Source organism: Coregonus lavaretus, assembly GCF_964263955.1.
Source record: "Coregonus lavaretus genome assembly, contig: HAP1_SCAFFOLD_408, whole genome shotgun sequence".
Taxonomy (NCBI): Eukaryota; Metazoa; Chordata; class Actinopteri; order Salmoniformes; family Salmonidae; genus Coregonus; species Coregonus lavaretus.
Window position 1 is genome coordinate 66424 of NW_028162593.1, and position 15975 is coordinate 82398.

General features: G+C 49.2%; 1 protein-coding gene across 5 annotated transcripts in view; it reads right to left on the reverse strand.

The window, feature by feature from the left end:
* Nucleotides 1-425: 425 nt before the first annotated feature.
* The window catches only part of LOC311119121 (CREB-binding protein-like), a 46731-nt gene continuing 31181 nt past the window's right edge, over nt 426-15975 (reverse strand). The window contains exons 10-33 of one of the 5 annotated variants that reach the window (XM_084193864.1): nt 15612-15798; nt 15322-15384; nt 15013-15134; nt 14190-14390; nt 13554-13886; nt 13023-13211; nt 12650-12824; nt 12318-12436; nt 11731-11970; nt 10637-10725; nt 9896-9976; nt 9676-9732; nt 8984-9061; nt 8820-8887; nt 7862-8012; nt 7151-7297; nt 6802-6915; nt 6502-6667; nt 6078-6245; nt 5628-5789; nt 5248-5405; nt 4555-4678; nt 4093-4345; nt 426-3871 (exon numbers count right to left, since the gene is read on the reverse strand). In XM_084193864.1, coding sequence (XP_084049990.1) covers nt 1899-3871; nt 4093-4345; nt 4555-4678; nt 5248-5405; nt 5628-5789; nt 6078-6245; nt 6502-6667; nt 6802-6915; nt 7151-7297; nt 7862-8012; nt 8820-8887; nt 8984-9061; nt 9676-9732; nt 9896-9976; nt 10637-10725; nt 11731-11970; nt 12318-12436; nt 12650-12824; nt 13023-13211; nt 13554-13886; nt 14190-14390; nt 15013-15134; nt 15322-15384; nt 15612-15798 — 5418 coding nt within the window. In that variant the 3' untranslated portion in view covers nt 426-1898. Of the gene's footprint in view, nt 3872-4092; nt 4346-4554; nt 4679-5247; nt 5406-5627; nt 5790-6074; nt 6246-6501; nt 6668-6801; nt 6916-7150; nt 7298-7861; nt 8013-8819; nt 8888-8983; nt 9062-9675; nt 9733-9895; nt 9977-10636; nt 10726-11730; nt 11971-12317; nt 12437-12649; nt 12825-13022; nt 13212-13553; nt 13887-14189; nt 14391-15012; nt 15135-15321; nt 15385-15611; nt 15799-15975 lie in introns of all 5 variants that reach the window. The other 4 variants (XM_084193863.1, XM_084193865.1, XM_084193867.1 and 1 more) reach the window with 4 other exon arrangements.

A 15975-nucleotide genomic window follows, 5' to 3' on the forward strand; every position in this document is an offset into this window, starting at 1 on the left:
GCACTAATACTCACTTTACCTCTTCTCATTCTGAGACAGATATACACTCACTGAGAAGCACTAATACTCACTTTACCTCTTCTCATTCTGAGACAGATATACACTCACTGAGAAGCACTAATTCTCACTTTTCCACTCATTTTCTATAAAACACGCTCACAACCTCATCCTAGTTTGCTATCAAAATTGCGGGGCAAACAATCCTGGGGCGACAGGTAGCTTAGTGGTTAAGAGCGTTGTGCCAGTAACTGAAAGGTCGCTGGTTCTAATCCCCGAGCCGACTAGGTGAAAAATCTGTTGATGTTCCCTTGAGCAAGGCACTTAACCCTAATTGCTCCTGTAAGTCGCTCTGGATAAGAGCGTCTGCTAAATGACCAAAAAAATAATAATCCCATTGAGACACACAAACCACTCTGATACAGAAGTATAACTCCAAGTGTTGTCTGTTGCACACAGTTTATTTAACAATATGGTATATAAGTAAGAAATGAGTCTTTAACCAGTTTATACAGTGATTTCATTCGCGCTTCCTTATATTTATAGTATTTTTGCTTAATAACAACTTGCATGATTTACAATAGGGAGCTAGGAGAACGTAACCCACCCCAAGTTTTATTCAAGTTTGTGTTTTTGAGAGAGGGGAATGAGGATGGAGGGTTGATAGATAGCTGGACTATTTATTTATCTCTTTTCAAAACAAACAAGCAGTCAACCAGTGAACCCCCATTCCCCCTCAGGATAGTCCGTCTGTCCCCCATTCCTCCTCGGGATAAGAGTCGGTTTTCTGTTCTCTTTATATACTTAACTTTACACATCAACAAATTATGACAAACTTTTTAAATGACAGAACCACAATTTTCTACATCCTCAAGTCAAGACAGAGATTCCGGTTTCCAGGCTAGTGAGATATTGTCCTTGTTTTTTGTGTGTGTGTGTGTGTGTGTGTGTATCAAGTGTTTCTGCATACATGCCAGTGTATTACACAAACTGCCATAGTCCATTTCCTATTTCAATACAAATGGATAGTTCTCCTCGAACACACACACTTCACAAAGAGGAAAAGGAGGAGTCCCTCCCTCTCAAATGCAGGTGGTTCTGTAAAAATGGTACAACACTTTAGATTACAATTGCCAGGGCTGCATCTGGAATGGCTCCCTATCCCCTATATAGTACACTACACTATATTGGGAACATGGAGCCATTTTCTAGATGCAGTCCCAGGAATGAGAAGAGCTTGAGAAGAGAAAAGAAACCTGGCCCGATTCCCAGACAAAATTATTTTACAGTCTCAACACAAAAGAAAAAAATGCTTTACTTTTTTTCTCCAAAAAGGTACAAAATAAAAAGTATGAATACTATAATGCAATTGTTTTATACATTTTCTTTAAAAAGGAAACAAAAAGGCATGACATCATACCAAATACCAAACAAATAAAACAAAGTCTGAGCACATTTTGGTCTCAACCAAAAAATATATATTCTTTGTGATTTAAACGTCTTTTAAACAGCAATTTGCAAAATCCCTCGACTCATAAGGAAGAAGAAACACCAGTTTTAGGAAACATCAACATTCCCCTATAAGTGTCGGCATTTAACATTTTACCCCATTTTCTCTCTTTTTACATCTCTTGAAACTTTTTACATGTAAGTAAAAACAAAACAAAAAAATGAGATTTTTCATTGCTTTATAAAGAACAAACAATATCTCAAATAAGGGAGGGGCCCGGAGTCCGAATACATCAGTGGAGGATGGGGGGAGACCGTGGTTTGTTTCTAGATGCATCCCAAATGGCACCCTAATCCCTACATAGTGCACTACTTTTGAGCAGGGCCCTGGTGCACTAATTGGGAATAGGGTGTCACCTATTTGGGACGTAGCCCAAGTCTCCCGTTTAATGCTACAATCCCTCCACAAACTTCTCCAGCGTATCTCCCGTCGTATCCCCTCCTGTGCCCAAGTCATTGTTCAACCCTCCTCTGGCGGGCGTGTTTATCTGCGATAGCATAGCGCTCTGCTCCGCCGTGGCCAAGTGTCCCTGGTCCATGGAGCCAGGCATGGGGCCTGCCAAGCCCGGGTGGGGGGACCCCGAGTGGGGTGAGGGCTGAACCTGGGGCGAAGGGCTGGAATGTGGGTGTTGTTGCGAGGGCGGGCACGGGGATTGTACGGGTGCAGGGGACCGGTTGGAGAGGGCATTGGCCATGGGGGACTGGCCAGGGAGGTGAGCTCCAGGCTGGGGCTGGCCGGCCAGCAGGTGGGCCTGGGCCTGGGGACTCATGGTGGGGCTGGGCTGGACCGGGGAGCCCCCCGTCTGCTGCTTGAGGACGGCCTGTTGGTTAGGGATACCCTGCTGTTGTTGTTGGAGCATCCGCTGGTGCAAGAGGTTCTGGGTGGTGGCGGTGGGGTCCATGCCCATGCCAGACTGACCCATCTGGGCCATGGGAGGGAGCTGGCCCTGGCCCTGCATGGCTAGCTGCTGCTGCTGCATGCGGAGCTGAGAGTAGCTGGCTGGATGGGCCTGCTGCTGCTGCTGCTGTTGCTGTTGTTGCTGTTGTTGTTGTCGTAGGAGCTGTCTCCGGTAGAGCTCCTGTATCTGGGCAGCGTTGGGTTGGGGGTTGTGTCCAGGGTTCATGAGTTGCCCCTGGGGTCCTAAAGCAGCCATCCCCTGGGCGGTGGGTTGTTGAGGCTGCTGAGGGGGCATCCCAGGCCTCTGGACCCCCCCAGCCCCAGCCTGCATGGCTGCCATGGCCTGCATCGCCGGCTGGGCTCCCAACATCCCCGGCTGCTGTTGTTGCTGGGGGTTGCTGGCGTGGTACTTTGCCGTTCTCTGTTTGATGAATGCCGCCATGAGCTGGGGGTTGGACTTCAGGATGTTGAGGACCTGCTGCTGCTGCTGGGGTGAGCTGGGGGACTTGAGGGTCATCAGGAGGTCCTGGAGGGCGTTGGGGGCGATGGCCCCGGGTCTCTGGGGCGGCGTCTGGGGTCTGGGACCCCCCGGCTGGGGGACTAGCATCCTCTGAGCCTGGGCCTGTTGCTGAGGAGACATCATGGGTCTCTGTTGCATCGGTATCCCCTGCTGGGGTTGACCCACCTGGGGAGGGACTCCAACTCCTGGTTGTCCAGGCTGAGCTCCCCCAGTGCTGGGCCACTGACCTGGGGCCATGGGCTGCTGCATGCCCTGGGGCCCTCTGGGTCCCACCATTTGACCCCCAACCATCTGCATGGGTCCGGCCATGCGTTGCTGCTGCTGGGGGTTCTGCTGGGGGTTCTGCTGGTGCATCGGCAGGCCGTTCATGTTGACCCGGTAGTTCTGCTGGTTCTGCTGCTGCGCTTGGGCCACCATCTCAATGTGCCGCGCCATCTTGACTGCAGCGAGAGGGGGTTGTTGTTGAGGGGGTTGTTGAGGTTGAGGGGGTGGCTGGGGTTGGGGAGGTTGCGGGGGGAGAGGTGACTGCTGCTGGTGTAAAGGGGACGCTTGAGGTCCCCCCTTGCCCTTGGAAGCTGGCGTTAGGGGATGACCGTTGCGAGGAGAGAACGCTGGGGTCTGCGGCTGGTTCGAAAGCGGTTGTTGGGGGGTTTGGGGTGGGTTATGCTGGGGGTGGGAGGGGGTTGTGTTGGGGGTTGTAGTGGGGGCCAGAGGGGGGGATGGTAAGCTCTGGGGCATTGCTCTTCCCTGCATGGTAGCCATTCTTCTCCTCATCATCTGAGCCTGCTGTAGGCGGTGCTGGAGCTGCTGCTGCCGTAGCTTGTGCTTGATGTTCAGACAGAACGGTACGGGACACTTGTTCTCCTGGCAGTGCTTGGCGTGGTAGCAGCACAGGGCGATGAGCTGCTTGCACACAGGGCAGCCGCCGTTGGTCTTCCTCTTGCAACCTAAAATAGATAAGAGAATATATGTTATTGTCAATTTTCAAGGAGACATTAAAAAGTGTATTTTTCCTTTATCTCAACCCCCAGAGACACACATGGATCCACAGAGAGGTTAAGAGGACAGGGTCAGTCGCAGTGCAGCGCCCTTCGAGCAGTTTTGGGGTTAAGTGCCTTTCTCAAGGGCACAACAGCAGGATACTGATGCCAGCAACCGATTACATTACCTTTGGTGTGCTGCACCACGCGCTTCATCTTCTGGCAGGACGGCAGGCTGCAGTTGGCGTTGCGACACTGGCAGGCATGAACCAGGGACTGGATGCAGCGCTGGATGCTGAGACGGCGTGACTCCTGGGGACTCTTAGAGGCCTCGCCGGCGCCACCCGCTCCATTGCTGTCGTCGTCCAGCCCCAGGCCCCACTTGACCATCTGGTGCTCGTGGCCCTTGGCGGCATAGCAGTTGATACACAGGTCAAAGTCCTGAGAGGAGAGAGGTGGAGGTTAATACATGCATGGACAGATGTAAGTGACAGAGCACAGCTATTGCCTGCTTGTTCTTTAGGGTTACTGTAAAACACTTTTTGACTACAGGCTTTATAAAACTCATTTGATTGTTTGGGACAAAGACACAGGAACATGGTATAAATCTCCAAAGATTGTGAGGATGTATGCATGTGTGTGTGTCTTACCTCACAGACGGTACAGTGCCAGCGAGTCTCCACGTGGTGTTTACACTCATTGCAGGTGTAGACGAAGCGGTCCTGACCCTGGTTGTGCAGCTCCACCAGCATACACATGGTGCTCCACTTACACCTTATGGAAACAAACGGTCGAAATTCATCAACCAATGGTCCTCTATGGCAGTGGTTTTCAAACCTCTCCTCAGGGACCCCCAGCCGTTCCATGGATCTAATCTATTCCACAGCTAGCACACCTGATTCAACTTGTCAACTAAACAGCCTTGAATAGGTGAATCAGGTGAGTTAGTTCAGGGCTACAACTAAATTGTGAAATGTCTGAGGGTCCCAGAGGAGAGGTTTGAAACCACTGGCCTATGGAACGCTCTACCTTACCACCACTCCATCCATCAATACATTTTAAAACTGGCCTAAAAATACTAAAACACTTTAACAGACTCTCTCTGTGAAGGCCTTTTAGCATCTACCATTGTTGCTTTAGCTGGCTTGATTCTTACTGTATGTTGACTTTATTGTTACACTTAGCAGATGTGCTTATCCAGAGCGACTTACAGTCACAGTGCATTCAACTTAGGTAGGTAAGACAGTCATAATTGTTCAATTCTAAGGTAGAATTAAAGATGTAGAACTTTGAGATTCCTCTATTATGAAAAGCGCTATACAAATCAAATGTATTATCATTACCTCCTGAGAGAGCTGAACTCCCAGTGCTTGTCCCGGGCCAGGGTGAGGAAGGCGTCGCGGCCGTCCATCAGGTCACAGTTCAGCAGGGGGTCAGGGTCCATGATGGGGGGCAGCATATTGGCCATCTGGGCCGAGTGCAGGTGGATCACAAAGAACACCTGGAGGGAGAGAGGAGAGCAGTTAGACATACACTTGAAGAGAGCATCACTCAATTCTTGGTTGTTTGCCATTGGGTTTGGATCAGGCCAATAATATCCCAGCTCAGAGATTCTAGAAGAGAATCTACACATGGCACCATTCTAAGAAACAACTTCATAAAACAGTTAAAGCCATTGAAAGACGACGTGTATCTCAAAGCGAAAGTGGCGACGTCATCATACCTCTTTGTGTTTCTCCAGGCTGGCGTAGAGCTTCTGGGACAGGTCATTGGCTACATTCGGCATACCAGGCTTCTTCTTATTGGTTCGGCTCACGCTGCCCTTGTTCTTATTGGTCTTCTTGCTGTTCTTCTTCTTGGCGTTCTTAGTGTCCCCTGGCGTGCCCTGAGGGAAGAGAAGAGGGAAGAGTTAGAAAAATATGGCAAATCAACAAATGTTTACACACAGGACAGTGAGGGCACAAACAATCACACGTATGTTATGCATTCAACTAATACATCATTTCACATAAAAACTACATTTTAAGACAAGACACTAGAGAGGTAGGAGTTATATGTATTCATGTAGGTAGGTTAGCTATTGATAATGATATTGTCTCTAGTACTATTATTGCTAGTTCCCCGTTATCGGTCTATCCTATGACAGACTCGTCTCTCCTCCTCCTCCTACCACCTCCGGTGTATCGGAGCAGGATACGTTCTCCTCCTTCTTCCTCTCTTCCTCCTCCTGTTCCAGCTCCTTGATGCTCTCCTCCAGCACGTTGGGCCAGAAGTCCCCCTCGAAGTAGGGCATCTCGTTGGCCCCCGTCAGACAGTCCTCTGTCGCCTGCTTGAAGATGTCCTAGAGAAAAACACAGAAGAAGATTACTTTAATGTCCAATGGACACAAATGTTCAACTAATATGAGTCTTCTGCTTGGCTGGTTGTTGCTGTTCTAGCCCTATGAATACATTCAGAAACCTCAAAACAGTTTAGAGTTTGAAGACTTGGTTGGCCCTGTTGCAGAGAAAACAAGTTTCACAAGGCCAAGGTTGGGGACTCAACTGGACCAAGTCTACAAGATAGGCCTGAAAGGCTTTAGCCATTGAGAGGCCTACCTTAAAGTCATGGAGGATCCTCTCAGCAAAGGCCTTCTCCAGCATCTTCCTGTACCACTCCTGCAACCTCTTGGGCTTGGGGATCTTCTGGTCGGCAGGGTGGCAGTGGAAGATGTAGTCGTCCCCCTCGCTGGGGGGGCACGCCCAGATGTGACCCTGAGAGTAGCTGAGGGGGAGAAGAGACAAGGGTTGGTTGTTTTGGTTAATGCAAATGGAGAGTTACCGCCATCAAGTAAAGTGCTTTTACTTGAGAAAACTGCAATATGAATGTATATCATTGTACTATTAATTAAGACCTACCCAAGTTTCTTGACATACTCCAGGTAGCCAATCAGGATCTCATGATAGACTGCCGTCCTCAGCAGTCGAGGTTTGAAGAAGTGAATACTGTCCAGGTATGATATGTAGACCCGTCTGTGGAGGGAGGGAGACACAGGAATAAACAAATGTCATCAGTTAGTCACTAATTTCAATACATTTATAAATGTATACACTAAAAACTGCATATGTAATATGTTACTACTGAACCAAGGGTCTACCAACACATCACACTCAGTGTACCCCATTATAACCACCCAAGACCAGCCCCATGTAGGGGTACAGGTACTCAGGACCAGCCCCATGTAGGGGTACAGGTACAGGTGCTGACCTGGTGTTGGGGAAGGAGCAGTCCGAGCCGTACTCCTGCACGTGCATCCCGAAGAAACACACATCCACGCCGTCGATCTCCTCAAAGGCGAAAAGTGCTTTGGTTCTGTAGGGGAAGGTCTCCGACATCTCACCTGTATCCACAAACCTGACCAGAAAAAAACAGAAAGACAGACGTCTACATCTAACATTAACCATATGTGTCAAAGAGGCCAAACTGAGTGGGCGGCAGGTAGCCTAGCGGTTAAGAACGTTGGGCCAGTAACTGAAAGGTCGCTGGTTCGAATCCCCGAGCTGACTAGATGAAAAATCTGTCGATGTGCACTTGACCTAATTGCTCCTGTAAGTCTCTCTGGATAAGAGCGTCTGCTAAGTATGACCTGACCATTGAAGGCAGTAACAGGGAGTCTGCTCAAACATGCAGGTTCAACAACATCGTATTTAAGAGATGATGTGGTATATTCTTATCTCCTGGGCTCTCTGCAAAGCCCAAGTCAAACAAGGGTGGCGACCACACTGTTTACTGGCAACAATAAAACAGGAGTTTGGACAAATACTTAGTGTATTGACTATGTTGAGGTACAGACAAGACCTCCTTGCATGCTGCAAAAGTGCCTGCACAACTAAAGTAGTGCGCTAAATTTGAGTACCGTAAGTACACTAAAATGTTAGGTAGTGCACTACATGTGAGTGTCCACTCCTCAGTCCCTACCTGGATTTCATGCCAGGTTTGACCTCTGTAGTTTTGTCGGAGCTGGCCACCACTCGTACGAACACCTCCCCTGCCTCAGGGTGGTTCTGCCTCTTCAGGTATTTATTCACCCGGTCCTCGATGTACATGCCCAACCGCGTCGTCTGCAACCCTACACACACACACACACACACACACGCAAACACACACAGAGAGATTGGTCCAAAAAGGTCACAAACCAAGCCTTCATTCAGCAGGGAATGTTTTATGTATGAATAAATGTGCAGACAGAGTCTAATTTAGCTTAATGCCATGTGCATGGAAAGGTCAAACACGCTCTCTAGTACTACAAATGCCAGAGACAAAACAATGCAAAGAGCTACTGCAGGTAATTGGAGAAAGCCAGTGATCTCTTGATGTCATAAGTCCATGACATTCACCATATGGAAGTGGTTTGTCATTTAGAGAAAGGCTTCTGTAAAGCTTGAATAACTAGGCTATTATTACACAGATATTCAAAAGGTTTGGGCTTTTTCTAGATATTGCATGACAAGGAATTGGCTAAATATTCCAATACCCTTAAAGGGGAAATCAGCTGTTGCTACATCAATTTGTGGGCTTGAAGGATTGATACAGAATGTACCCATTTATTATTGAAGAATATAACTTATCAATGCCTCATGAGCTCAGTTCAACAGTTGTACACCATCAGAACCCAAAATTAGCTGTTTTACTCCAATGTTTGTAAACAAAGTAAATATAACCAAAGCCTTTAATAAAACTACATTTTTGATATCACGGATGGTCAGTCCTTGCATCCATAGCTTGTCTATGAATTTGAAAGTGGGTACATTTCTCCAGCCCCATCACTCAGCTTTTTACAGAAACAGGGGCAGTGAAAACGCTTAGTTATTGTTTCAACTGCGAATTGCCGCTTTAAGATGTGGCTTATAGCCAGGGAATGGAAAAGAGGACTTACTTTTTGCAGAAAACTTGTTGTCCTTCCGTGTTTTCCCACTCTTCTTCAAACAGTTGTCACAGATGAATCTGTGAAAAAAAAAAAAAAAGAGTAATTAATGTAACTGGTATCGAATAAAACTTCTTCCCACCATTCTGTGTCACTGTCAGAGTCAGAATGTTTACCCGGATGGCCAGATGACGTCATAGTGTAGAACACATATCTGATGCATCTTCCGACCGCAATCTTTACAGTCAACAAACCTGGTGACAAAAACAAAACATCTTGGTTTGCTACAGAAACCCATTAACAGCTATACCCGTTATGTCTCCCATTTAGGTCAACAGTTTTTCTTCTTGTCCAAATTGTACTGTTCACGATATGTAAGAGTGCTGATTGGCTTGACTGCTAGAGTAGGAAGCCATAGAGAGATCAACATTCACTTAATATGCCTCCAGTTCTTACGCACGTGCAAGCAGACCAATGCAAGTGCGCCTTTGTAGGAGGGGTTGGAACACAAGACTCATATGTAGGCCATTATTAATTTATATATTAATAACAAATATACTTGTCGTTACAATACACCTCAAATGTGTAGATAGAACGGCAATTAAAAGGTGAGCAAAAGTTCGAGATCTATGAGTGGCTCTTATGTTGCCTATTGAAAATCAAGCACGTGGCCAAAAGTGTACATGTTGAAATGCTTCCCTAGGACACTGACATAAAACTAAACACCAGATGGCGCTTCAGAGCAGACCAGGAGGTCTAGTAGGGCTACCTGCAGGAGCAGCAGGCTGATATGAAAGGTATACAGAGTGAGTCTGAGCCATACACATACAGATGGCACCTAGAAGAGCAACTAGTTAAAGAGGCTTACGGTTCAGGGTCTAGCGTGTCATTCTTCTTCCTCTCAAACTGGTCTTTAGATATCATTCTGAAGAGGCAGAGAAGACTAGTTAGATTACACGGCTAAATCATGACATGAAACATACATTTACTGCAAATACCTGAATATAAAAACACAAGATCCTATTGGAGTTTGAATGAGGTGAATGAAGTGAACTGGAGTATAATAAGGTAAGGAGGGGTTGACTCACGTCTGTGGTTGTGCCGGGTCGTCCCCTAACGTCACACTGTGCCCCTGGATCTCATTGAAGCACTTCTCACAGAAATGATACCTGGAACAAGACGACACACACACATTATAGCATATGGAACACAGAAAATGGCACTAGGCCCAAAGACCACCACCAGACATTTAAAACGTCCACTCGCCTCAACTTGATATGACTGAATTGTGGTTGTCGTACCCAGCTACCTTCAGTTGAATGCATTAACTAAGTCGCTCTGGATAAAAGAGTCTGCTAAATGTATAGATCTGAAATAGGATGACTACCTAAAGGTTGTCAGTGCATATATGAACATCAGAAAAGCCATTCCTATCTGAGATGTATAGTACTTTCTCGTTTGACTTCAAATCTTTCCATTAGGACTTGGGAGTGTCGGAATAGTAGACCATGCTGCAGGAGAGATCAGGGCCTGTATATTCATAAAGCATCTCCGCAAAGGAGTGCTGATCTAGGATCAGGTCCCCGTTATCATACAGTGTGATCTAAAAGGCAAAACTGATCCTAGATCAGCACTCTTTATTAGTACGGTCCCAGACCATGCTGCCTCGTGTTGCAGCGTTATGCTATCTATCCACACACCACGGCCGCTGTGCTGCACAACGCCATTCCAAAGCTGCAGTTACATGACCTGAACACCAGGAGGAGCAAGGGGGCAGTTTCTGAGTGAGCACTCTACCATTTAGCGCAGGGAGAGGCAACTCTTCTTACCTGTTCTGGTAGCTGTAGTAGGTGCCACCGGTGGGTATGGTGCACAGCTGCTTACCATAACAGCAGAGAGTTTGAGGAGAGAACTCATACTGCACAGGAAGTGGACAACAAGAACGTTAGAATACAGATTTGCAAGAAAAGTTCATTTCAGTGATGCAAAAAATCTCTGCCTGCCCTCCCTCTCTCCATCATCATCCCTCCAGCAAGCCTCCCATCCCTCCATCATCATCCCTCCATCTAGCCTCCCATCCCTCCATCATCACCCCTCCATCTAGCCTCCCATCCCTCCATCTAGCCTCCCATCCCTCCATCATCACCCCTCCATCTAGCCTCCCATCCCTCCATCATCGCCCCTCCATCTAGCCTCCCATCCCTCCATCATCGCCCCTCCATCTAGCCTCCCATCCCTCCATCATCACCCCTCCATCTAGCCTCCCATCCCTCCATCATCACCCCTCCATCTAGCCTCCCATCCCTCCATCATCACCCCTCCATCTAGCCTCCCATCCCTCCATCATCACCCCTCCATCTAGCCTCCCATCCCTCCATCATCACCCCTCCATCTCCCATCCCTCCATCATCACCCCTCCATCTAGCCTCCCATCCCTCCATCATCACCCCTCCATCTAGCCTCCCATCCCTCCATCATCACCCCTCCATCTAGCCTCCCATCCCTCCATCATCACCCCTCCATCTCCCATCCCTCCATCATCACCCCTCCATCTCCCCTCCCATCCCTCCATCATCACCCCTCCATCTAGCCTCCCATCCCTCCATCATCACCCCTCCATCTAGCCTCCCATCCCTCCATCTAGCCTCCCATCCCTCCATCATCACCCCTCCATCTAGCCTCCCATCCCTCCATCATCACCCCTCCATCTAGCCTCCCATCCCTCCATCATCACCCCTCCATCTAGCCTCCCATCCCTCCATCTAGCCTCCCATCCCTCCATCATCACCCCTCCATCTAGCCTCCCATCCCTCCATCATCACCCCTCCATTTAGCCTCCCATCCCTCCATCATCACCCCTCCATCTAGCCTCCCATCCCTCCATCATCACCCCTCCATCTCCCCTCCCATCCCTCCATCTCACCTTGCGGCCGCAGCAGTAGCCAAGGCTCATCATAACGGGGTCTATCTCCAGCTCAAACACCTCGGCCAGCTTGGAGCAGTACTTGTAGACGCGGGACGTCTTGCGGTTGTAGATCCAGGCGTTGTTGAACATGACCCAGATGTCTTCCACGTACTGCCAGGGCTCCTGGTACTGACCCGTGTCCAGCTTACGCTTTATGGTGGACAGGTCGATGGGGTTCTTCACGATGTCAAAGTAGTCCTGGAGAGAAGAAAGTCAGTTGTTCATCAGAGAGTGTCAGTCAAATGCTACACCTTCTAACAAATGTATGCGGACATGGGCAAAAAGGTAAGACTTTCATCTTTTCATAGAAAATAAAGTGAATATAACCTGTGATTCATCCTAAAACATTAGGAGTATAATTCAGATTTGCTGGACTGGAAGTTTCAGGTGAAACAACTGAAGACGTGTGTTTGAGCTCTGTGGCTATCTATGGAGTGGTTTAAGGGGTGGGCTACTTACAGGGATGCCCTGCAACATGGGGTCTACAGGCTGTCTAAAGGGTAAAGGCTATAGGTCCTGTCTGTAGCGTGTCTGTGTGTCCTCACCGGGATGCCCAGTACCATGGGGTCTACAGGCTGTCTGAAGGGTAGAGACTCTGGGTCCTGTCTGTAAAGAGACTCTAGGGTGGGCATGAGGGCCTGGCGCAGCTCCTCTGGCTTAAAGACTGGAGCAGAGACGGAGAGAAGAGGGGTGGGGGGTAGAGAAAGAGAGATTTAGTAGGGGTTTCTCTAAGTTTCATCCTAGACCAATTCCTTGTCCTGTCCCTAGTCCCTTCTTGAGGGAAAGATAGAGATGGCTAGAGAGAGAGAGAGAGAGACAGAGAGATGGCGAGAGAGAGAGAGAGAGAGAGAGAGAGAGAGACGTGTGTAGTACTCACTTTTCCTCCGTGACTGAGAAGGGGATGAGGACACTGTGCCATTGGCTCCTCCCCCCTCCTCCTCCTCCTCTTTGGGCTCAGTCTTCATCTCCGGCTTCTTCTCCTCAGTCTCCATTGGCTCCTGCTTCTCCTCTGGCTCCTCCTTCACTGACAGCGAACCAGAGTCCTCCTCAGTCTGGAAACAGGAAGTAAAGATGGGCGATTAATAAAGCTAGAAGAAATGCCTTGTTTACAGTATAACCCATGTGATTCATAGCTTCTATTTCTATGATTCAACATTTATTGTCTAATGAAATGGACTGACTATATTACTTCTGGAGCACAGCCTAACCAAGCCTGAATTAATGAATACATTAACAAACAACAAACACACCTCCATCTTGGGCTCGGTCTTGCCGCTGGCCGACTCAAAGTCCCGCTGGTCCCTAAGCCGCGGCTCGGCCTTGGTCTCCTGGGCTGGCAGGTCAGGCAAAGCATGCTGGGAGTGCGAATGCAAGTCGCCGCTGGCGGCAGAAGCCGGGGTGGGCACCCGGTTATCCAGACTGGCACCTGTCTGAGAAAGCTGAAAAAGAGAGAGAGGAGAGAGAGCAAGAGTGAGAGAGAGGAAGAACGCAAGCGAGAAAAAGAGGAGCGAGAGGGAGAGAGCAAAAGAAAGAAAAAGAGGGGGAAACGGAAGAATTACAAAAAGAGGGTCAAACAAGCAATTAGTGGAGAGCAAGTTCTTCACAATTTCTCAAAACAGTGAGTGAGAGAATACAGTGAGTTTGCTTGACAGATGAGACATTCCATGGTCGTCATGCAGCTAGAACACAAGATGGCATGGTCAACGGAGAGGTTAGGAAGGGATGCCGTAGGTTGGAGGTACAAGGTCGAAGGGCATGCCATGCGGTCTCAGGTCTCTCACCGGCGTGGTCGGGGTCTGCTGGGTCTGCACTGTAGGAAGCTCCGGTTGGGGTTGGGACTGAGTCTGTGGCTGGAGGGGGGTATGTGGCTGGGGTTGAGGAGGCTGGGTCGGGGTTGGGCGGGGAGGGGTGTTGGAAGGACCAGGGGTGGAGAGGGTGGGGGTTGAGCTGCGGCTGGAGGGCTTGGGGGGCTGCAGGTTAGTTGTGGACCCCCCTGCGGAGGAAGAGGAGGAGGGTGGAGGAGTGGAGCGCAGGGGGGGCTGGGAGGGGAGCTGGGGGCCCAGGGGACCAAGTGCACTCATGGGGAGGTTAGCGCTCTGCTGCTGCGGCGACTGCTGTAGGGAGAGAGGAGGTGCGCACACACACACACACCAGAAGACACAGGAAGACACACAGACATACAACAGACAGACGATTAGACACACGTCAACCAAACACACACAGAGACTTGAGTTAAGGGAACCTCATGATAGTCAGTGTGTGAGTTGTGATGGTTACTGATTTAGTGGGGCATTGAAACCATCCCTCTCTCTCTCCCTCCATCCATCCATCCATCTCTCACCCTTGTGACAGTAGCCCAGGCCTTCCCTCCCATCTTTCTAACCCTCCCTCCCTCCCTTCATCTCTCCATCTCTCACCTGTGTGACAGCAGCCTGTGCTGGGGGCTGGCCTAGACCCAGGTTGTTAGCGTTCATGGCGCCGGAGGCAGAGGGGGGGAATGGGGTCTGAGGGGGATGGAACTGACTGTTCTGATTGGCTGTCTGGCCCACCATGCTGCCGCCGCCGCGGGCTCCCAGCATTCCCTGGGCCTGGGGCATCCGCGAGGGAGACAGACCCATCTGAGGAGGAGAGAGGGAGTGTTACCGGGGTAATAGGAGAACCAATCAATCAAATCCTAGATTTACACAAATACAATGAAGCATAAGGAGAGGAGTATGTCAGCCTTAATGCTATAGTTTGGGGCCCCTAAAAGACAGCATCATTTCATATATATCCCTTAAACCCTATGAGACTACCAACTTCAAATCAGAATAAAATCAGTCCGCATCGCAACAGTTTGCCATTTCAATTAGTCACTGTGACTTCTCTTCCCAGACAGCACCAACAGAGGGGTTGTCTATAAAACGGGAGAGATCATCAATTATCACGAGAGCTCTCGACAAGGCGGCGTCATCAGTGCACAAGCGGCACTCTGACTGACTCAAAGCGCTGGGAAAACAAAAATAAAATGGTGCCTTGTGTGCAGAAACGTGACCCCTGTAACTCCCTCATCCCACGCTTCGGTTTTACTAAAGAACTGTCGCCGTGACGCCACTGAGCGTTATAAGGGAACGCTGGGGAGTACAAGGCTCGCTCTCCATCCCCCTCTCTCTCTCTATCCCCCCACCTCTCTCTCCATCCCACCCTCCCTTGTACAGCCTAGTGTGTGTGTGTGTGTGTGTGTTGGGGGGTGGTACTCACGGAGGGGACGGAGCCCATGTTGATCTGTGTGGGGTGGTTCATGGGGGAGGCGGCACGGGGCCCTAGAGGCTGCTGGGACATCTGGATGTTGGGCAGGGCCATGGGGCTGAACTGACTGAGCCCTGCAGAGGAGAGGTGGAGCACAATGTCAGACAAGACACACACACACACACACACAGGACATGACGCACAACACACTCATAGAGAGATGCCAAGCACATACGTCAAATTGATCGACACGAATATGCAGATTCACACCACACACACACAAATTGCCTTAAATAAGAAAACCTAGGGTGGGGTTGGTACCTTGAGGAATTTGCATGCGATTCATGATCTGATTTGGCACATTGGGAATAGACACTGGCCCGTCTGAGGAAGAGGAGGATGAGGAAGCACAGAAAGACAGCAGGATAAGGTCAGGGGTTGGAGGAGAGCAGCAAACAAAGGGAAATACATTCAAACAAAGAGCAAGAAAGATGGCAAAAAAACAACCCCAAAAGGTTTAAGAAATAAAAGCCCCGGTTTTGGACTTACCACCACCACTACTACTACCACCTCCAGAGTGTTCGGGTTTAGGGTTATGGCTTGGTACTCACTCTGTGGCCTAACAGGCTGCCCAGCCAGGGTGTTGGGCTGGGGGAGACCTCCAGGCTGCTGTTGGGCTCCTGCAGCCGTCAGAGGCCCCTGGTTGATGATCTGTTTCTGGAGCCGAGACTTCCTCTTCTCCTCCAGCTCCTTCTGGATCTTATAGATCTTCTCGGCCAGGAAGTGGTAGTACTCGTCCTGGAGGGGAGACAAATGAGTGAATAAAACGGTTGGGTAATGTAGTTGAAAACAATCTAGCAGTCTAAGAACTAGTAGAATGCATAAGAACTAGTTTACCGTCACTATGGCTCATCAACTTCAGTGCTCAAGTGTTGGTAAGAGCACAAACTGATAGAGAGAAAAGCAGGACACTGA